Here is a 21,623-nt window from a genome sequence, read left to right on the forward strand (position 1 = left end):
AAGCTGTTTTCACGGAATCAGTCGGCCTGAGTGACGTAACCTAATGGAGGTGTTCGAATTATTTAAAGGAAAGGGCTTCATTAGCTTCCTTTTACGTCTCCTTTTAGCATAGCAGGGTTCACTGTAGCGTCCTTTGCTAGACGAAAGTTGATTATGCTGCCTCACAAGTAATAGTAATATATATATGTGTATACAGTAATATTTAGCAACGTAAAATTACTACTACCAGTCATTATTAATAACTTTGTGTGTGTGTGAAGTATTTAAGTGTATAAATCATGTAAATATAGGTGGTTTCACTTTAGATTTTCCCTTCTTATTGTTGTTGTCCTACCTCAGAACATGGTTTTGTCCGTGCAGAACTACAATATTCAAGCTTCAGGCCCATCAGCTCCACACAACAGTCTCTCTATTATGTTCTTTTCATGTTTTTTTTTGCTCTGCACGCACATGTATAGATTTATTTTGCACCATACATTTGTTTATAGTGACGTGCACATCATTCCATATATTAAAAAAAAGCTTTAATTTCGATATCAGGATGGAATATTGTGTGTGTTTTCTAATTTTCTCAAATGTAGTTTATGGTCAAAGCAGCGTAGACCTATTATAACACAGATTTTTAAGACCAATTAATCACTTGCGGGCCACATAAAATGACGTGGCGGGCCACATCTGGCCCACGGGCCTTGAGTTTGACACACATGCTCTAGACCAGTCAGAGGTGTCAAACTCATTTTTGTTCAGGGGCCACATGCAGCGCAATTTGATCTCAAATGGGCCGGACCAATAAAATAATAGCATAATAACATATGAACAATGAGAACTCTTGAGTTTTTTCCCTTTTGTTTTACATTTAATGAAATGCCTTTTTGACAAAATATGAGAAAATAACGCTAAATTTACAATTTACACATCACAAAGGTAGTTTTGTATAGTATTTCAACAACAAACTAATCCTGCGGGCCGGATTAGACCCTCTGGCGGGCCGGTTCTGGCCCACGGGCCGTATGTTTGACACCCCTGCTCTAGACTAAACCCCTCTTGACCAGACTAGGTCCTCATTGGCCCCCAGGTCATTTCAGTTGGACACCCGTGAAATTGCTTTCTATAATATACTGTAGTATTTGCGGTGAATTATTCGATAACAATGCCACGTTACGGAATGTTATGCACGTCCAGCGAAGCACAGGACACCACCGCATGTTATCATGAAGACGTAGACGTACGCTAACACAGGCAACTCTTCTGCTGTCCTCATTCAGACACCCTTCACCGGCTCGAAGTAATCTCGGAACTCGAGGCTCGAGGTCAGGGTCCGTTGTATTTCGTCCCAGTAAATGGTGAAAAACGCTCTCACACAGTCAATCTTCAGAGAAGATAAGATAACGTGCAAAACATTGCCCAAAAACAACACATTATACTGCGCATAATGGCAGCTCATTTCCATATTAATTGACTCTGATTGTTGGTGAATCGAAATGCCACTTTCTTTTATTCACTTGCTGTTAAGTTTCACTCCGAGAAGGGGGGGGGGGGGGGGGGGGTGGTGAGAGGGAAAGCTCCGCTAAAGCACAGCAGTGGTGCAAACAGCTATGTCGTAATAACAATTCATACCATTATTACTGTCGTTTAGGGTCCGCCACACACGCCGAGTCAATTATTAATCCATTACTAAATGAATCATGATATTGATAATTGATTTTTTCAGCTTCGTAAATGCGGATATCTTCTGGTTTCTTTGCTCCATATAAGAAAGAAACCGTTAAAACGGAACAATTTTGCTTTGTGGACAAAACGTGTTTTTTTAGAAAATGGTCATTCCTTTAAAATAATGTGTGAACTCTTACCTGGTAGCGTGTTTTCATGTCTCCATCACAGGTGTTGACAGTTTCCTTGCCCCCACAAACCCACCCCTCCACGGTGGTTCACTGTTCACCGACAAACCTCGACGGTTACCGCAGGAAATCGCCGCCTCACCAACTGAGCTATGATCTCGCAATTAAAATAGACCACAGCTGCACGGCTACAAACATGTAAGTCTACCGGAAAAGGATGGTCATCATTTTTTTGATATTTTATCATGATACAATACCGATTTGTTATAAATGAGTCTCTAAAGTAACGCTAAAACAGAGGCACACATACGCAATGCACGGGTACGCTGGTTATTTGTAGCGCTGCTCTTTTCGTTCCGCTCCAGTTCGACCGTAGACGCGCTAAAGGAGCTAACGCAGCTAACTGGTAAACAGTGCCTGCACCCCCCGCGACGAGCGCGACGTCCCGGTCATTCGTCATGGAAACGCGTCATGTGTTAACGTTGACGCCGTTAGCGCGCTAATGTTCCCAGCACTAGTATAAATATGGAGATTTCAGCCAACACATCATCATTCTTATTTCTATATCGCCTTCCCCTAAAGTGCTTACGTGTCCGCTCCAGTTCGACTGTAGGCGCGCTAACGACGCTAAAGGAGCTAACGGAAGGTAACTGGTAAACGGTGCCTCGACTCCGGGGGCCGCTGCACGTAAACAGCGGTATGTGCGTTTAACGTTGCCGACGTTAACCGCCGTTAGCTCGTTTGAGCAATTTATCCACGTACTTTTTTCTTTTCACGCCATTTTTGGAGCTGCGTTGTTGTTGTTTTCAAGTTCCTTTCAGCTATAAACTGGCTACTAGTCTGATTGTAATAAATACTATATAGTGTATGAAGTAATTGAGTTAGGGTTATACTACTTTAAGTCTTCATGATCGGCTGCAATTAACGGCTTATTCCAAGAGATTCACATCTGTCATATTGTTGTCTGTCCAGAACGCATTTTTTTTCTTCAAACAGAAACGTCCTTGATGCAGCGTCTCTATTTTAAGACAAACAAAAAAAGAGAAAGTAAGACATTAAATATTCAAATCCTGTCTGAGCGGTCTTGAAAACCTCCACCTCGCCCAGGTTTGTCCAACTCGCCCATGCCAGTGCCTTTGAAGCTGAAGTGACCTTATTCAATAGCAACGAGACGGAAAAGATAATTGACGAGTTCGCGAGGAAACCGCCCCTTGTTGAGTGGACGTGATAGCGATGTGGTTCCCACAGAGTTGGATTCCATTTGTGGCAGCGGCCAACATGGGTGAGGCTGTTCTTGCATAAAAAAAGAAATTATGTAATGTGCTCTGCTGCAAATGCCATGCATTTTTTTGGACAAATTAAAAAAGCCAGTCGTATGATATTGACTCTTACTGGAGCTGGTGTAGTTCCACCCTGACCATACTGTACCATTGTACCCCAAGGGATGCTTTGGCCTGGTTATTTTGCCAATGTTTTGGCTGAAATCTCCCTATTTGTAAAAAAAAAAACGCTAACGACGTTAACGTACACTAACGCATGATGCATTTCCATGAAGACTGATCGGAAAAGACGCAATTTTTACGTGTCGCGGCACCGGACCCCAGGCTCTGTTTACCAGTTAGCTCCGTTAGCTCCGTTAGCTCCTTTAGCGCGCCTACAGTTGAACGAGCAATGTGCCTGCGAGAGCCTGCAACTTTTCCAAATGCTAACTGCTGTTAGCTCCCAGTAGCCTCTTTGGCTGGTGTCATTTCCTGTCCCTTAAGTTTCGTTGTCCTTTTTTTTTTTTAAGGTGGACTTGCAGACATGCCACTAAACCGAGCGTTCTGAACAGGGCTGTTTTGGCAGGGTGCTTGAACTGCTGTGGTGCTTCATCCTTACGCAGAAAAAAAAATGAAATGAAGCGCAATGGTTAGATTACGTAAATAGTTATCGTTAGCTGTGTCGCGTGCGGTCAACGTTCTCAAATGTGGCCTGAGCTGCGCTCGAGATCACGCCGTAGCAAACGCCGCACTCGCAACAACAACATCGATAGTGTCTGTATTTCTCCTCGGTCCTTCCAGAGAGTCCAGTGAGGAGTGTAATGGCCTGAGGGGGCTCCCCCCTGTCCCACCTGCCCCTGCCAGGTCCAGTCTGCCTAAACTGTCGGCTCAGTCACTGCGACCCGCCACTGCGATGGGGGACGGACTGGAGGCAGGCAGCAGCCAGAACCCTCCCTCTGCCCCACCGCCTCTTCCCTTCAGCCCTCCACCTCCTGCAATGTGCGGCTCCTCCAGACCCAAACGACAGACCAACCAACTACAGGTTTGTTCTTATACTCTTTATACGCATAATTTTTCTACACGGCCGTTCAAAGGTTTGGGGTCACCCATGCAAATTTCAGTTTAAAAGTCAGACTTTTATTCATCAAAAGAGTTGCAAAATAGTCAAGACTTTGACCATTAAGAACCAGCAAAACTGTTTTCAGCTGTGCTAACATCATTGCACAAGGGTTTTCTAATCATCCAATAGCCTTCTAACGCAGTTAGCGAACACAATGTACCATTAGAACACTGGAAATGCAGCTAAAATAGTCGCAGTTAAAATAGTCGTTTACTACATTAACAATGTATAGTTGTTAAGAGTGCATTTCTGATTAATTTAATGTTATATTCATAAAAAAATGATGTTCATTCAAAAATGAGGACATTAAAAAAAAAAAAAAATTCTCAAAATTTCAAAAAAAAAAAAAATCTCAAATTTTCCCAAAAACATTTTTTTCTCAAAATTTCAAAAAAAAATCTCAAAATTTTTACAAAAAAATTCTCAAAATTTCACATTTTTATTTTTTTTTCTCAACATTTCAAAAAAAAAAAATTCTAAAAAAAAATAGAGGCTTTCCTTCAAAAATAAGGCCATTTCTAAGTGACTCCAAACGTTTGAACGGTACTGTTTGCATTTGGACTTGGAATTTCATTGACTTTTTTTTTATTATTATTATTTGTTGGATTCTGCTCTTTTTCCAGTACTTGAATAAAGTGGTGCTAAAGACATTATGGAAGCACCACTTTGCCTGGCCCTTCCAGTCTCCCGTAGACGCCATCAAACTCGGTTTGCCAGTAAGTCCCGCGTCGTCTGTTTTGTGTCTTTTCATCAGTGGTGATTATCCACACATTTGCACACAAACGGCATTGTGACAGTGGCTGTTGTGTGCTGATAAAGCACGAGCGGGAATCTCAAGGTGCCTCGTGATTCAATCGGGTTACGACTCTGGAAGCTGTGATTGGATTATAAATGGATGCGTCAGAATTTTCTCTCCTGAATTCGATTTGTTCCAGTTCAGTATCGATTCATTTGCAGATTTTTTCATATTCCGTACCAATTGTGCTTGGTTATGAAAGAGAACCGATACTGTAAATCAGAGATTTTAGGTTTCCTCTATGGTCCTCAATTGTTATTTTCAGCTCGAGATTAAATCCACACCTCAGATTCATTTAATGTGGGGGTGCTACTAATGTCTTACACGCCTCAAGCTTACATTACAGATGGCAAATGACGCGTTCAAGCTGTTTGTTTCGCTGTTTCCTTCATTTTGCTTCATCCGCGCGACGATTGCTCCTTTAACGATCCGTCTCCACCTGCCTTTCCTTCAAGGACTACTATAAGATCATCAAGACGCCCATGGACATGGGCACGATAAAAAAGCGCCTGGAGAGCAACTACTACTGGAACGCCCAGGAGTGTATCCATGACTTCAACACGATGTTCACAAACTGCTACATATACAACAAGGTCGGTCAACATCGGCCACATTGATGACTCCAAATAAACCTGATGGCTTCTAGACCTGTTTACATGTTTTTGTTGATCCGTCTCATCTTTAGCCGGGGGATGACATTGTCCTGATGGCGGAGGCCTTGGAAAAGCTCTTTCTCCAGAAGATCACGGAGATGCCGCAGGAGGAGCAGGAGATCGCTGTGGTGTCCAAGGGACGCCGCGGTGCACAGCGGGAGAGCGGTACGAGTCTTTAAATGCCGTCTATCAATTGAAACCTTGTTTTATTAACAGTAACGCAGACTCAAGTTGGACTCATTTTCATCCTTGACTTAAAAATGTGTCTCTCTTTTTCTTTTTAATTTCTCTCCAGCTCTGATAATTCACTCAGATTCAGGCCAAGAGTCGTCGTCCCCCCTTCAGGTCCAGCCCATGTCCCATCCAATATCCCATCCGATATCCCATCCTGTATCCCATCCTGTATCCCATCCTGTATCCCATCCTATATCCCATCCTATATCCCATCCTATATCCCATCCGATATCCCATCCGATATCCCATCCGATATCCCATCCGATATCCCAGCCTCAGCCTCCCCCACGCGTGCCCCCCACGCCCACCTCCCACACCCACCTGGGAAACCCATTCCCCGTCTCGACTCCGGATGTCCTGGCCCAAGCTTTGACCTCGGTTCCTCCTCCAGCCCTGACACACCCGGGCCTCCACACTGTCCCGATGCTACAGAGCTCCCCTGCCCTCATTAAGGTAAGGAATCAAACTGTCATGGTTACGACTCGAGGTAATCAATTGTTTTAGCTGAATATCCGATAGGACAGGGCTGTCAAACTCTGAGGGCCACATCAGCTTAATGGTTACCCTCAAAGGGGCCAGGTGTAACTGTCATACAGAATAAATGTAACCAAATATAATGTAAAAAGGGAACTACTCCGTAACATATTTGCTAAATAACTTTCTGTATTTATTACTTATTCAAGTTACAAACATGATGCATTATAGATGTAACCTGGTCGTGCATTGTGGGAAATGTAGTTTGTGGTCAACGCACGCCCGTAAAGCAGCATAGACCTATTTTAACACAGATTTTTAAGACCGATCAATCACTCGCGGGCCACATAAAATGACGTGGCGTGCCACATCTGGCCCCCGGGCCTTGAGTTTGACATATGTGGACCCTGACTATGCATGATGGGTTAGCAGCACGCTAAGTACACATTTTGCCTATAATTTCCTCAATTAGAGACAATGATTCATAACAAAGCTGTCAAAGAAAGAAACAATGCAGAACACACAGAGTCGAGCTTAGAGGTGCATTCAGTGAACCTTGTAAATTCCATTACTAGTGCAAGCACACGTGCATGCTTGTTAGTTATCACTTCATGATCACAACTAACGATTATTTTCAAATTGAGTAACCTGTTGATTATTTTCTAGATTAATTGTTTGGTCCATAAAATGTAAAAAAAAAAAAAAAACGTTATTCTGTGTTTGTCAAACCTGGAAAGGACGATGTTCTCGAATGTCTCGTTATGTTATGTCCACAAACCAAAACGGTTCCGTTTGTTACGTGGCGCAGACAATATTCACGTTGAAGAAGCCGAAACAATCGGAAATCAATCGGTTTCAAACCGATTATCAAAATAGCTGACGATTAATTTAGTAATCGATTAATAATCCATTCATCGGTTAATCGTTTCAGCTCAAGCTTAGAGGTGCATTCAGTGAACCTTGTAAATACCGTTACTTATGCAAGCACACATGCAGGCTTGTTAGTTGTTATCACATTATTATCACAGCTAGAGCCGCAACTAACGATTATTTTCGTAATCTACAAATTAATCTGTAAGATTAATCGATTGGTCCATAAAATGTAAAAAAAACCGTTATTCTGTGTTTGTCAAACCTGGAAATGATGTCTCGTTATGTGTCACAAACCAAAACGATTCAATTCTAATGATTTCTTTGTTACGTGGCGCAAAATATTAAAATTTAAGAAGCTGAAACAATCAAAAATCAATCAGCTTCAAACAGATTAATAGATTATCAAAATATTCATTTAGTAATTGATTAATAATCCATTAATTGATTAATCGTTTCAGCTCTAATCACAATGCAAAACGCTTTATGGGTTAGGGTTAAAAATGAATTGCCTGACGGCTTGTGTGAGCATTGCAGCGCCAAGCTTAGAGGTGCATTCAGTGAACCTCGTAAATGTCATTACTTGTTGATTGTTATCACTTCATTATTATCACAACCCCTGTGCTAAGAGATGTGCGTTTCTGTGTCGTGTTCCTCCCGCCGATGCTCCCAACAGCAAAGGAAAAGCCAGAAGAGGAAAGCAGACACCACCACGCCGACGGCCAACGACCAGCTCAGCGAATCGTCGCCCGTGTCCGCGGAGGCTCGGCCGCGTCGGGAGAACAACAACCGTCCGCCGAAGCTCCCCAAAAGGGACGTATCGCAGCCGGACTCCCAGCAGCATCACCTCGTGGCCGGCCTGGAGACGGGAGGAGGCCTGGCGACGCCGAAGCGCCAGGACCACCTGCGCTTCTGCGCTCGCCTCGTCCGAGAGATGCTGTCCAAGAAGCACGTGGCGCACGCCTGGCCTTTTTACAAACCCGTCGACACGAAGGCGCTCGGTCTGCACGACTACCACGACATCATCAAACATCCCATGGATCTCAGCACCATCAAGGTGACCTTTTTTCTTAGGATCAAGGATGCATTTGGATTTATTTGGTGATTTGGCTCAATTTGAGGTTTGTTTGTCTCCTCCTTCAGAAAAAGCTGGACAACAAACAGTACAGAGACGCTCAGGAGTTTGCGGCCGACGTCCGGTTGATGTTCTCCAACTGTTACAAGTACAATCCTCCGGACCATGATGTCGTTGGCATGGCGCGCAAATTACAGGTCAGCAACCAATCTATCACCGTGATTAAGAGACGTAAGCAGCAGATTAGAGCCATTAATCCGTCTATCGTTTTCTCCATGAATCGTTTTGGTCCATAAAATGTCATCAAATTAAAAAACCTGGAAATGAACGTCTTGTTTTTGTCCACACAAACCAAAATTATTCAGTTTTAATGATTTCTTTGTTATGTGGAGCAAAGAAAATATTCACATTTAAGAAGCTAAAACAATCAGAAATCTTGTTTCAATCCGATTAATCGATTATCAAAATAGTTGACAATTAATTTAGTAATCGATTAATCGTTTCAGCTCAGCTCTTACATGATTATAGCGCTAAAACAAATCAGTTATGAATCTATTACTAAATAAATTGTTAACTATTTTGATAATCGATTCGTCGGTTTGAATCTTTTTTCATGATTAAAACAAGATTTCTGATTGTTTAAGCTTCTTAAATGTGAATATTTTAGTGCTGGGCGCAATAGCAGATAGCAGCGGATAATGGCGTCAACGTTAGCGTTAGCGATTGTCAAAATCAGTCTCTCAAGTAACGCTAAACTTTAAAAAACAGAGGCACACATACGCAGTAACACAGGTACGCTAACATTTTCTGTAGCGTTGCTATTTTCGTTTTATAAACAGACCGCTCCAGTTCCACTGTAGGCTCGCTAACCGACGCTAAACAAGCTAATGGAGCTAACTGGTAAACGGTGCCTGACCTCGTTTCAGCTCTTACGTGATTATAGCGCTAAAACAAATCAATTATTAATCTAGTACTTAATAAATTGTTAATTATTTTGATAATCGATTCGTCGGTTTGAATCTTTTTTCATGATTAAAACAAGATTTCTGATTGTTGTAGCTTCTTAAATGTGAATATTTCAGTGCTGGCCACGCTAACGCGATAGCAGCGGATAATGGCGTCAACGTTAGAGCGTGACGCGATTCTATGACGACTGACCGGAAGGAGACGCGCGGTGATTGTTAAAATGAGTCTCTAAAGTAACGCTAAACTTTAAAAAACAGAGGCACACATACGCAGTAACACGGGTACGTACCATCAACGTTTTCTGTAGCGCTGCTATTTTCGTTTAATAAACAGACCGCTCCAGTTCCACTGTAGGCAGTGCTAACGGCGCTAAACGGGCTAATGGATCTAACTGGTAAACGGTGCCTGGATTCCGGTGTCGCGGCACGTAAACACGACGTCACGCGCGACTTTTCCCGGTCAGTCGTCATGGAAACGCGTCATGCGTTAAGCTAGTGCCCAGCACTAGAATATTTTCCTCGTTTCTTTGCTCCACATAACGAAAGAAATCATTCAAACTGAATAGTTTAGGTTTAGGTTATGTTTTTTTAACATTTTCTGGACCAAACGATTAATGGAGAAAATAATCGTCAGATTAATTCGATTACGAAAATAATCGTTAGTAGCAGCTCTGCATGATAACAATATCTCTGGTTGACAGCGTCTCCTGCCTTTGACCTTTTCCCCTCGACAGGACGTGTTTGAAATGCGCTTTGCGAAAATGCCCGACGAGCCAGAGGAGACCACTCCTGTTCCCACCCCGTCGTCGGCCCTCCACCCTGCCCCCTCCACGCGACAAGCCCCGCCTCCTCCCGCTGTCTCGGAGGACGAGAGCTCCAGCTCCTCCGAGTCCGAGTCCTCGGGCGGACACTCGGACCACGAGCGGACGCAGCGACTGGCCGAGTTACAGGAACAGGTTAGAGGATGGAAAATGAAGGGGGAGGGAGGCTTATGAGACACAACAGGTGGGTGGGCCATGCAGAGCAGCTTTACCGAACGTTGGGTAACTGCTGAGACACAGAGAAGCAACATCGTCCCGCCTCTCGTTTTTCCTCTCTTAACATCACAATTGTGTGTGTGCTTTCTCTCCGTCTCGTCCTCTAGCTAAAAGCTGTCCACGAGCAGCTGGCAGCGCTGTCCCAGCCACCGGCCAGCAAGCCCAAGAAGAAAGAGCGGGAGCGGGAGAAGGAGAGGGAGCGGGAGAGGGAGAAGGAGAAGAAAGAGAAGGAGAAGGAGAAGAAGAAAGAGAAGCACAAGAAGAGGCTGGGAGTCGAGGACGCGGCGGAGGCCCCGTCGCCCGCGCTGCTGCTGCTGCAGACTCCCAAGAAGAGCAAGAGCGGCAAGGAGCTGGTCAGCGTGAAGAAGGAGAGGAAAAAGCCCAGGTGAGGTTTCCGCGGCAACGCGCCGATAACGCCCTTATCGAGTCTCATCTCGTTTATCGTCGTGGCTTTGTCTGAGCGCTAATCGCACGATTTTGTCAACCGCAGCAAGAAAGACGGGGTGAAAAACAGCCGCCCGGCTGCGCCGCCTGCGCCCGGGCCCACACCGCTGGTCCCTTCAGCCTCCCTGGAAGCAGAGGATGAAACGGGTACGCGCACGAGATACGAGTCGGGCGTACTTTTTTGTGTGTGTGGACAAGTTTGGGGTCACCGGTTGCAATCAAAAGAGTTGGAAAATGAATAGAAAATATAGTCAAGACATTGAAAATATTAGAAATAAGGATTTTTATTCCAAATAAAACTGTTTTCAGCTGTGCTAACATCATTGCACAAGGGTTTTCTAACCATCCAATAGCCTTCTAACACCATTAGCCAAATGGGCCTCTATACACCTATGTACATATTCCATTAAAAACCAGCAGCTAGAATAGTCGTTTACCACGTTAACAATGAATAGAGTGTATTTATGATTCATTTAATGTTATATTCATTGAAAAAAAGAGCTTTTATTCAAAAATAAGGACATTTCTTGAGCCCAAACTTGCGTACGTCTTCAAACTCCTCCGTCTGCCGTCCCCTAACAGATGTTTTCGGGGGCCTGTCCGTGGAAAGAGGCAAGCCGATGTCGTACGAGGAGAAGCGCCAGCTCAGCCTGGACATCAACAAGCTGCCCGGCGACAAACTGGGCCGCGTGGTGCACATCATCCAAACGCGCGAGCCGTCGCTGAAGAACTCCAACCCGGACGAGATCGAGATCGACTTCGAGACGCTGAAGCCCTCCACGCTGCGGGAGCTGGAGAAGTACGTGTCCAGCTGCCTGAAGAAGAAGAAGAAACAGTCAGGTACGCTCGCTGCTTGTTTGTTTTTTGAAATGCTTTTGTCTCGGGGACTTTTTCGTGTCAAGGTCTTGTTTTTAGCGCTCGGTGACTTCCTGTCTGTGGGTTTGAAGGCAAGTTGCTCCTGTTTTTCAGCTTCTGTTGTAATCAAAGAAAAAAAGAGAGTGCTGTCATCACTTCTCAATGGAGAGATTAATCATGCTTTAAAAGGCCTTTGTGCGACAGATTACAGTTATTAATAATTCTACTTTAGCACTGTGCAGCTGGTCTCCTTGAGGAGGTTTCCATGGTTACCGTCTTTGTTGTCTCTTTTGACCACAAATTAGACTGGAAAGCAACGGATACACATTTATGTATGTGTATGTATATGTATATGTATGTATATATATGTGTCTATACTATATATACAGTATTTATATGTAAAAATGTATGTGTATATATGTGTGTGTGTATACGTGTATATATATATATATATGTGTATACGTGTATATATATTTATATACGTATATATGTGTGTATACGTATATATGTGTAGATATGTATGTATACGCACATACGTGACGTGTAGATATGTGTATATACGTGTGTGTGTATACATGTATATATGTATGTGTACGTATATATGTATGTGTATGTATGTATGTGTACATATGTATGTATGTGTACATATATGTATGTATGTGTACATATATGTATGTATGTGTACATATATGTATGTATGTGTACATATATGTATGTATGTGTACATATATGTATGTATGTGTACATATATGTATGTATATGTATGCATACGTATACACACCTGTATGCATGTATACGTATACACACGTGTATGTATATGTATACACACGTGTGTGTATGTATATGTATACACACGTGCGTGTATGTATATGTATACACACGTGCGTGTATGTATATGTATACACACGTGCGTGTATGTATATGTATACACACGTGCGTGTATGTATATGTATACACACGTGCATGTGTGTATGTTATGTATACACACGTGCATGTGTGTATGTATATGTATACACACGTGTATATATGTATGTATACGTATACATATGTGTGTTTAATTTCCCTGGACACCATCAGCACATTCATTTTCTGAACGTTTCCACGTGTGTGTTACAGTCGATCGGCCTCTGGAAATGACAAATGTGACAAAGGTGAAGACGGGATCTTCGTCCTCGGGCAGCAGCGACTCCTCGGATAATGAAGACTCTGAGAACGGCGAGAATGGTAAACGCGTACACTCGCACAACGTGAAACGGCTGCCGAGGTTTTAAGCTTTATTATTATTATAATATCCAATTTGTTTTTGTATACTTTAATCTACGCAGGGCTGGTTCCCAAACAGAAGAAGAACACGTCTATTAAAGAACCCAAGAGACCACACCACCAGTCCCTCATCACCGCCGTCGGCCTCGTCCCCCCTCACCCTCAGATCCAGCATCAGCCGCAGATTCAGATTCAGATTCAGCCCCAGCCTCTGCCGCCGCCTCAGCTTCAACCTCAAGTCGTCCAGTGTAAACCCACGTTTGCGCCGCCTCCCTCTGTACCCGTCGCCGCGCCCTCCCTGGACGCCTCGCAGCTGCTGAACTCGGGATTCGACCCTCTGGCGCACTTCATGAACCCGCACCTGACGCAGTCCAACGCCGAGCCCAACCCGCCCATGACTACTGCTGGTGTCCCTGTGGCCTCTGTCCACCTCAACACCAACCCCCCCAGCAGCCAGACGCCTGCTGAGACGCACCCTTTCCTCAACCAACATCCCGTCATACCCTCCCCAGGTATGTTCTCTTCAGGTTTTTTCTGATTATTTAGTGTCCGTGCACCGTTTTAACCCGTCGTTGTCTTCCTGCTTTGCAGCGATCCACATCGCCCTTCCCCAGCAACCGTCGAGACCTAGCAACCGCGCCGCACCGCTTCCTCCCAAACCCTTGCAGCCGCCGCCGCCACCGCCGTCCTCGCTCCCCTCCCTGCCGCCGTCCCCCGCGCCGCAGCTGCAACCCTCGCTGCCCCTCGCGCTGCCGCAGCCCGTGCCGCGCCCCCGCGTCCCCTCGCCTCCCTCCCACGGCATCCTGGGCACCCTCTCGGCTCAGCCTCCGCAGGCCCTGCTGGAGGACGACGAGGAGCCGACGGCGGCGGCCAGCTCGGAGACCCCGCCCCTCAGCCAGGTGCACACCTTCCTGCAGTCTCTGCAGCCGCGGCCCATCACAACACAGACCCTGCCGATGCACACGCACTCGCCCGCGCCGCTGGTGCCGACGCTGCACGTGCAGGCCATGGCGACGTCGTCCGCCCCCGCCGCCGCCGCCCTGGCGCAGAGACACAGCAGCTCGGGCCACGCGCTCATGCAGCAGCCGTTCCCGCACACGTTGACGCCGCAGCAGCAGCAGAAGGGTGTGACGCTGCAGCAGAAGGTTCAGCAGATGCAGCAGCAGCACCAACAGATGCAGCAACATCAACATCAACATCAACAGCAGCAGCAGCAGCAGCAGCCGTCGCCGCAGAGTAAAGCGGAGTCTTTCCCAGCAGGTGAGATAAAGAGTAAACATGCTAGGTGTTTTTCTCCAACGTTGTGCTCATTTTTTCCATTAAAATGCGATAATGGCATAGGGTGTGAACCTGTTCTTATCCCCAGAGCTCTTTAGTGCCCCCAGAAGTCGGGTCATGGTCAGACAAAAGTCGTATTGGGCTTACTACAAAGTTTCATGAGGAATTTTTGGTAAATTTGACGCGAGAGTAGGTGGCCAAAATTGCGTTATGGCTCTGCCGCAACCAGAAGTCGGTCATTTTGGAAAAAACAAAAATGACTAGTATACGCATTTGAAAGAACTCATCCTAGCACGTTTGAGCTAGCCGCGTCGATCTTGGTCCATTTGTTCTAGGCAAGTCAATAAATAAAAGTTGTCGGGATGAAATTTGGTAAGTGTGTTGGGTTTACTCCAAAGTTTCAAAGTTTTGGGAATATTTGACGCGAGAGAAAGTGGCCAAAATTGCGTTAAATGCTAAAGGTTGGAAAAAAAATTCCTATCGTGTCTAAGTTGCACATGGTTGTTCCGATTTTAACCAAACTTGGTGCACTTGTTGCTCTCAAATCCCAAATAAATTCCTAACATACTTCCATTAGCTCCGCCCACCCAGAAGTCGGCCATTTTGAAAAACAAAAACGGCTAGTCTACACATTTGAACAAACTCGTCGTAGCACGGTTGAGCTAGCCGCTTCGATATCGGTCCGTTTGTTCTCGACAAGTTAATGAATAAATGTTGTCAAAGGATTTTCTCTACGTCAAAAGGCGTGCCCTCAGACAAGTTTGACGTTAAAATGGCAGGAAAACTACGTTAAAATTCTGCTTTGTCAAAACCTTGTCAGGTCGGGACGAAATTTGGTAGGTGTGTTCGGCTAACTCCAAAGTTTCCAAGTTTTGGGAATTTTTGACGCCAGACAAAGTGGCCAAAATTGTGTTAAATGCTAAATTTAAACAAAACAAACTATTTCCTAACATACTTCCATTAGCTCCGCCCACCCGGAAGTCGGCCATTTTTGAAAAAAAAAAAAAGTCTACTAGTCTAGTCTACGCATTTGAACAAACTCGTTGAGCTATCCACTTCAATATCGGTCCATTTGTTCTCGACAAGTTAATGAATAAATGGTGTCACAAGATTTTCTCTACGTCAAAACATGTGGCTTCAGCGCCCTGACAAATTTGACGTAAACATAAAATTTCTCACGCTCTAAACGAGAGACAAAACAAAGTACTGAAACTCACTCCTTGAAACCGACTATGATTCTATGATGTGTCATACCTGTGTTTGGCCTTGAGGTGGTGCTAGGTATCCTTTTTTCCCCTCAAGCCTCCAGGATGAGTTCCGTCAGTCATGGCTGAAACATTTACTCCCCGTGCTTCGTTGTAGGTATCCTGCGTGAGAGCCCCTCTCCTCTGATGATGCATTCTCCTCAGATGCCTCAGTTCCACTCGGTGGGACAGCACTCGCCTCCACAGGCCAAGAAACACGTGAGTGAAGCGCTTTAACGGGAAAGAAGCTGGGAAAACATGCAGGCTGCTTATCGATGACCGAGGTGTGTTTCTAATGCAGGAGCAGAGGTCCAACCTGGTGGCGGTCAAAGAAGAGAAACTTCCTCAGTCGCCCGTTCTGCCGCCGTCGCCCTTCGCGCCCGTCATGCGTCAGGATTCACACAAACAGGACAACAAACACAGTGAGTGTGACGCTACTTTTGCCTCTTGTCAGGTACCTCCAGGGTCACCGCCTGGCAGTACTTGACCTCTACGAGTGCAACGCCCGGTTTATGCTCGGTGTCGTGCTTCAGGCGCGTGCCAGACGTGACATAATCCCGGCAGCACGGTGGACGTCTGAGGGCAAACTGGCTCAGCACGGTTGGTTTTATAAGCAGCAACAAGAGATAATCACAGGGTGTTAAATCCTTTAAATGTGTGCTTTTATAGCAGCGTGAGGGGGAAAAAAAAGCTGCAAAGTGTGTAAAAACCAAACTGTGTGAAAAGGTTACAGTGTTTTCACAATCCAGATTGACTTATCTGTAACTAACGGTTATTTTTAGAATTGTGTAATCTGTCGATTAATCGAGTTTTCTGTTGTCTGTTGATTAGAAAATATTCGCATTCAGAGATTAAAAAATTTTCACATTCTGAGATTAGAAAATGTTCATATTCTGAGATTAGAAAAGTTTAGGTTCATAGATTAGAAAAGTTTACATTCCAAGATTAGAAAATGTTCACATTCAGAGATTAGAAAAGTTTACATTCATAGATTAGAGAATGTTCACATTGAGAGATTAGAAAATATTCACATTCAGAGATTTAAAAATGTTCACATTCTGAGATTAGAAAATGTTTACATTCCGAGATTAGAAAAGTTTAGATTCATAGATTAGAAAAGTTTACATTCATAGATTAGAGAATGTTCACATTCAGAGATTAGAAAAGTTTACATTCATAGATTAGAAAAGTTTACATTCATAGATTAGAGAATGTTCACATTCTGAGATTAGAAATTGGTCACATTGAGAGATTAGAAAATATTCACATTCTCAGAGATGAGAAAATTGTCACATTCCAAGATTAGAAAAGTTTAGATTCATAGATTAGAAAAGTTTAGATTCCAAGATTAGAAAATGTTCACAATAAAAGATTAGAAAATGTTCACATTCAGAGATTAGAAAATGTTCATATTCCGGGATTAAAAAAGTTTAGATTCATAGATTAGAAAATGTTCCCATTCAGAGATTAGAAAAAAAACAACTTTTTTTTTTTTGAAAATGTGCAAAAAAGCACATGGTTCTTTTTCTCCTGAACGTATCAGCAGCCGTTTGACAGCAACATTATTGTTTATAAGCCCCAGTCCAGGAAGTGAAGGTGTGTAATGTAAGCGTTAATGATTATCGTTTTTTTTTTTTTTTTTGTCCCTCTCAGGATTAGATGTGAAGCCACTGGATGGTTCTCGTCCTGGTCCTCGCCTTCTAGACTCGCCGGCGCCGCCGCCCTGCTCTCAGCAAGACGTCAAAATCAAACAAGAACCCAAAACGCCCATCGCTCCTAAGAAGACCCAGGTGTGTGTGTGTGTGTGTGTGTGTGTGTGTGTGTGTGTGTGTGTGTGTGTGTGTGTGTGTGTGTGTGTGTGTGTGTGTGTGTGTGTGTGTGTGTGTGTGTGTGTGTGTGTGTGTGTGTGTGTGTGTGTGTGTGTGTGTGTGTGTGTGTGTGTGTGGTTCAATCGCGTCTTCGCCTCTTTCACTGCTCCTCAACCCCCCGCGTTCTTTCTCGTCTTCCCAGGACGTGAAGTTAAAGAACAGGGGTTCCTGGGCCAGCCTGGCTCAGCGGTCGCAGTCCACGCCGGCGTCCGCCGTGCGCTCGTCCAGCGACAGCTTCGAGCAGTTCAGACGGGCGGCGCGCGAGAAGGAGGAGCGCGAGCGGCAGCTGAAAGCACAAGCCGAGCAGGCGAGGAGAGAGCAAGGGAAGCTACGGTAGGTTCGCGCAGGAAGTGGAGGGTTTTCTCGTCCGTTTCAACTTCCTCCCCGACGCACAAAAGTGACTTTTTATTCTTCTTTTCTCCGTCGCCGTAGCCGCGACGACGACGATCCGATGGAGCACACGCGCAGAGCGCAGGACGACACCCGCCGCCGCCAGGAGCAGCAGCAGCCGCAGCCGCAGCAGCAGCAGCAGCAGCAGCAACAGCAGCAGCAGCAGCCGCCGCTCGCTCCCACGCCTCCGGCCTCTACCCCGCCCGCTCACTCTCCGCAGGCTCCGCCGCCGCAGCCTCAAGCCCCGCCTCCTCCTCCTCCCTCTGCCTCTGCCGCCGCAGCTGCACAGAACGCCCTCGACCAGCAGAGGGAGATGGCGCGTCGCCGGGAGCAGGAGCGGCGCAGGAGAGAGGCGGTATAAAACAAACTTAAAGCTAATTTTTTTTTAAATAGCGCCAGCTACGTTAACGTCGTCAACCCACGACATGTTTCCGTGACGACTGACCGGAAGAAGATGTTAGAAAACGTTCACATTCAGAGATTAGAAATTGGTCACATTGAGAGATTAGAAAATATTCATTCTCAGAGATTAGAAAAATGTCACATTCTGAGATTAAAAAATGTTCACATTCCGAGATTAGAAAATGTTCACATTCTGAGGGATTAGAAAATGTTCACATTCCGAGATTAGAAAATGGTCACATTCCTAGATTAGAAAACGTTCACATTCTGAGATTAGAAAATGGTCACATTTGAGAGATTAGAAAATATTCACATTCTCAGAGATTAGAAAATATTTACATTCTCAGAGATTAGAAAATATTCACATTCCAAGATTAGAAAACATTCACATTCAGAGATTAGAAAATTTTCACATTCTGAGGGATTAGAAAATATTCACATTCCAAGATTAGAAAACGTTCACATTCAGACATTAGAAATGTTCACATTCTGAGATTAGAAAATGTTCACATTCTGAGATTAGAAAATGTTCACATTCTCAGAGATTAGAAAATATTCACATTCTGAGATTAGAAAACGTTCACATTCCAAGTTTAGAAAACGTTCACATACAGAGATTAGAAAATGTTCACATTCTGAGATTAGAAAATGTTCACATTCAGAGATTAGGCACCTTTTACCAGTTAGCCGCGTTAGCGCGCCTACAGTCGAACTGGAGCGGTCTGTCTATTAAACGAAAAGAGCAGCGCTACAAATAGCTAGCGTACCTGTGTACTGCGTATGTGTGCCTCTGTTTTTAAAGTTTAGCGTTACTTTTAGTGCTAAACCCGTTTTACACAATCGAGCGTTATTTTTCCGGTCAGTCGTCACGTAAACGCGTCGTGCGCTAACGTGCGTTAGTGTTGATGCCTTTAACGCGCTGACGTGCCCAGCACTACTCAAAAATAGACTTTTCTTTATTATTATTTTCAACCTTTAACACTTGTTTGTTTTTTAACTCCACAGACCGACACCATCGACATCAACTTCCAGAGTGACCTGATGGCCATTTTTGAAGAGAACCTGTTCTGAGAGGACGACGGGAAGTGAGAGACAGACAGACAGTCAGACAGACAGACCCCTATAGACTTATATAAGAAAATATACACAATGCATAATATAGACCTCAAAGCTCTGATATTCACGGTCGCTGCTCATATGAATGCAAACACACGTACACTTCGTAGTATCTGTCCCCTTTTTTCCCCTCGAGTCGTACAAAGAGCTGGTTTGTGTCCTGTGATGGAGAAAGTGGAGGAGGTTTGAGTGACAGGGAAAGAAAGAAAGAAAGAAAAAAACACCCTTTTCCTGCAGCCTTAGATACGTTTTGGTGTCTGGTGTTTTGTGGTCACCGCTTCTGGGTCATGAAAATAATGACGAGGGAAAGAAAAGGGGGCGGCAACTTGACTCTTTTACATGAAAAATGAACAATAATAATAATGATGATGATGATGATGATGAGGTTTTGGGTTATAATTTACGTGAAAGAGAGAAGAAACGAACCACAGATTACGATTTTCTTCTAATCGTGTTTTATTTGACGTTTTTCTAAAATGTTAGCGGGCAGGGGGGGGTTTGTCGTCGGTGGTTTTTTTTCTCAGGACGCGGTGGATGATCTAATAACAGCCACGCCGTACCTGCTGCCATCACACACACACACACATTCTTGTACTTGCTACATAGTGAGGACCGGGTATGAGTGCCGATAAAGTGAGGACCAGCATTTCCACTTTATAAATCAACACAATTCCAAATATCTACTTCACGAATGACATCTGGGTGCAGTACCATTAAAATATCTGTAGGCGGAGCCCCAGAGCAAAACGTGTGTGAAACACCACGGCCTGGAAAACGGGTTTTTGTAAAAACAAGAGTAAAGCGTGTTTCTTAGCAACCTAAGGAAGTGATTTCAACGTAAACAAAGTGAGGACCGGTAAAAAAAATGTCCCCACTTCGTAAAAAGGACCTCGCCTTGTTGGTCAAAAACCCTCACTGGTCCTCGGTAAGCTGCAAGTACAAGAAATCACACACACACACACACACTTTCCCACTGGGCGTGTGACGATTTAAAAAAATACAAATAAATAGAAGTTTTTCAGAGTGCGTCCTTTGCCTTAGCGCGCTAGCCTGTAAGCTAACAATCCCCTCCACCCCCTGCCCTCTTTTCAAATTATACATATTATACACACACACATAAATATATATATATATATGAAAGAAAAAAAAAACTAATAGATACATGAATATATATGTATATATAAATGATATATATATATATATATACACACACACAAGGAAATGTCAAGGATAAAGTACACGAGAGGGACTCGGATTGCGCGGAGCAAAGCTCGTCTTTGTGTTTTTGATTTTGTAGAATTTACTGTAAAAAAGAAGAAGAAGAAGAAGAAGAAAAAAAAACAAACAAACAAAACAAAAAAAACTTTTTTATGATTCTCTCTCTTCTCTTTCTCCGATCCTCTCTCTCTTTTTCCTCGACTCTATGCCAAAACCAATCTTACCGAGTGCTGACAAGTTCATTCGTTCATTCGATATTTTTTTTTTTCTATTTTTTTTATTTACATGTAAAATGCATCTTCTTTTCACTTTATATTAAAGGCTACGTTTTTTTTTAATTGCTATTTAATTTTTATTTTCTCCCTGTTTTAAAATCCCGACATTATGCAGACGAGTCATCCCTCCACCCCCCCCCCCCCCACATCAGTGTGTAGTTGTCCTATGAATCTGCACTTAAACGTTTCTTTTTTTTTATTATCATCTTTATTCTTCTCCTGTCGTTGTCGTCGTCTCCACAGTTTGTACAATAGTTTTTATTTGTCGAGTTCATAGTTTTGTTTCTTCTTATTTTAAATGTTCCTGTTGCCCACGGTATCTGTTTTGGGATGTCGTGCGCCATCGTGGTTTTTCCCCGGCAGTGGGAGGAGGGTTTTCCCCCCCCCCCAGTTTTTGGTAGTTTTTTGACCCAGATATCTGAGTGTTTTCAGTTATATAATCACTTTTTTTTTTTTATGTTTGTTTCATCGATTTCTCCCCCCCCCCTCCCTCCGCCCTTTTCATATTTGATTGTTTTGCGTTTATTTCTCTCGTTTGATTTCTTTTACCCAGGACAACCTGTTGGTTTGTTGGTGACTGAGGCATTGAGGTCAAATAGATTCATCTTGTTCAGAGTACAACTTTTTTTTTTTTTTTTTTTAAGAAAAAGTATTAAAATAATGTTTTAAAAAAAAAAACCTTAACTTTTGTTGTTAATTGCTTTTTTTTTCTTGCCCAGTGTCGGCCATGGGATGGCGCTGTCGTCGTGAGATTTATTATTGGCATCTCATTCACTCCCATTCATATTATGGCTCCAGTTACAACTTAAAACTGGGGTATGCCACATATTTTGCGATCAATAAACGTATAAGTAACCGCACAAATACAATGTATTTGTAATTTAAGTGTTAGCTAAACGTCTACACCTTACTGTGTGGTCTACGTCAAGAAATGCGTACGATTATTGTT

General features: G+C 43.9%; 1 protein-coding gene across 1 annotated transcript; it reads left to right on the forward strand.

Moving 5' to 3' along the window:
* The first annotated feature begins 1,909 nt into the window (after nt 1-1,909).
* LOC310940822 (bromodomain-containing protein 4-like) lies at nt 1,910-21,250 on the forward strand. The gene is made up of 21 exons (XM_083905841.1): nt 1,910-2,036; nt 3,899-4,139; nt 4,841-4,933; nt 5,469-5,606; nt 5,699-5,831; nt 5,962-6,353; nt 7,921-8,301; nt 8,388-8,516; nt 10,019-10,240; nt 10,429-10,706; nt 10,812-10,912; nt 11,348-11,605; nt 12,737-12,844; nt 12,946-13,395; nt 13,475-14,143; nt 15,524-15,624; nt 15,707-15,827; nt 17,059-17,195; nt 17,416-17,606; nt 17,706-18,018; nt 19,071-21,250. Exons 2-21 carry the CDS (start codon nt 4,011-4,013, stop codon nt 19,134-19,136), a joined length of 4,410 nt encoding a protein of 1,469 aa, XP_083761967.1. The 5' UTR covers nt 1,910-2,036; nt 3,899-4,010; the 3' UTR covers nt 19,137-21,250.
* The last annotated feature ends 373 nt before the right edge of the window (nt 21,251-21,623 follow it).

The sequence above is a fragment of the Microchirus variegatus genome, assembly GCF_963457635.1.
Source record: "Microchirus variegatus genome assembly, chromosome: 19".
NCBI lineage: Eukaryota > Metazoa > Chordata > Actinopteri > Pleuronectiformes > Soleidae > Microchirus > Microchirus variegatus.

Bases quoted from the DNA above. Each gene is read 5' to 3' on its own strand.
- LOC310940822 (XM_083905841.1), top strand. From the start codon at position 4,011: ATGGGGGACGGACTGGAGGCAGGCAGCAGCCAGAACCCTCCCTCTGCC. The intron at 5,832-5,961 runs GTACGAGTCTTT...ATTTCTCTCCAG, and splicing joins CGGTGCACAGCGGGAGAGCG to CTCTGATAATTCACTCAGAT. The intron at 8,517-10,018 runs GTCAGCAACCAA...TCCCCTCGACAG, and splicing joins GCATGGCGCGCAAATTACAG to GACGTGTTTGAAATGCGCTT.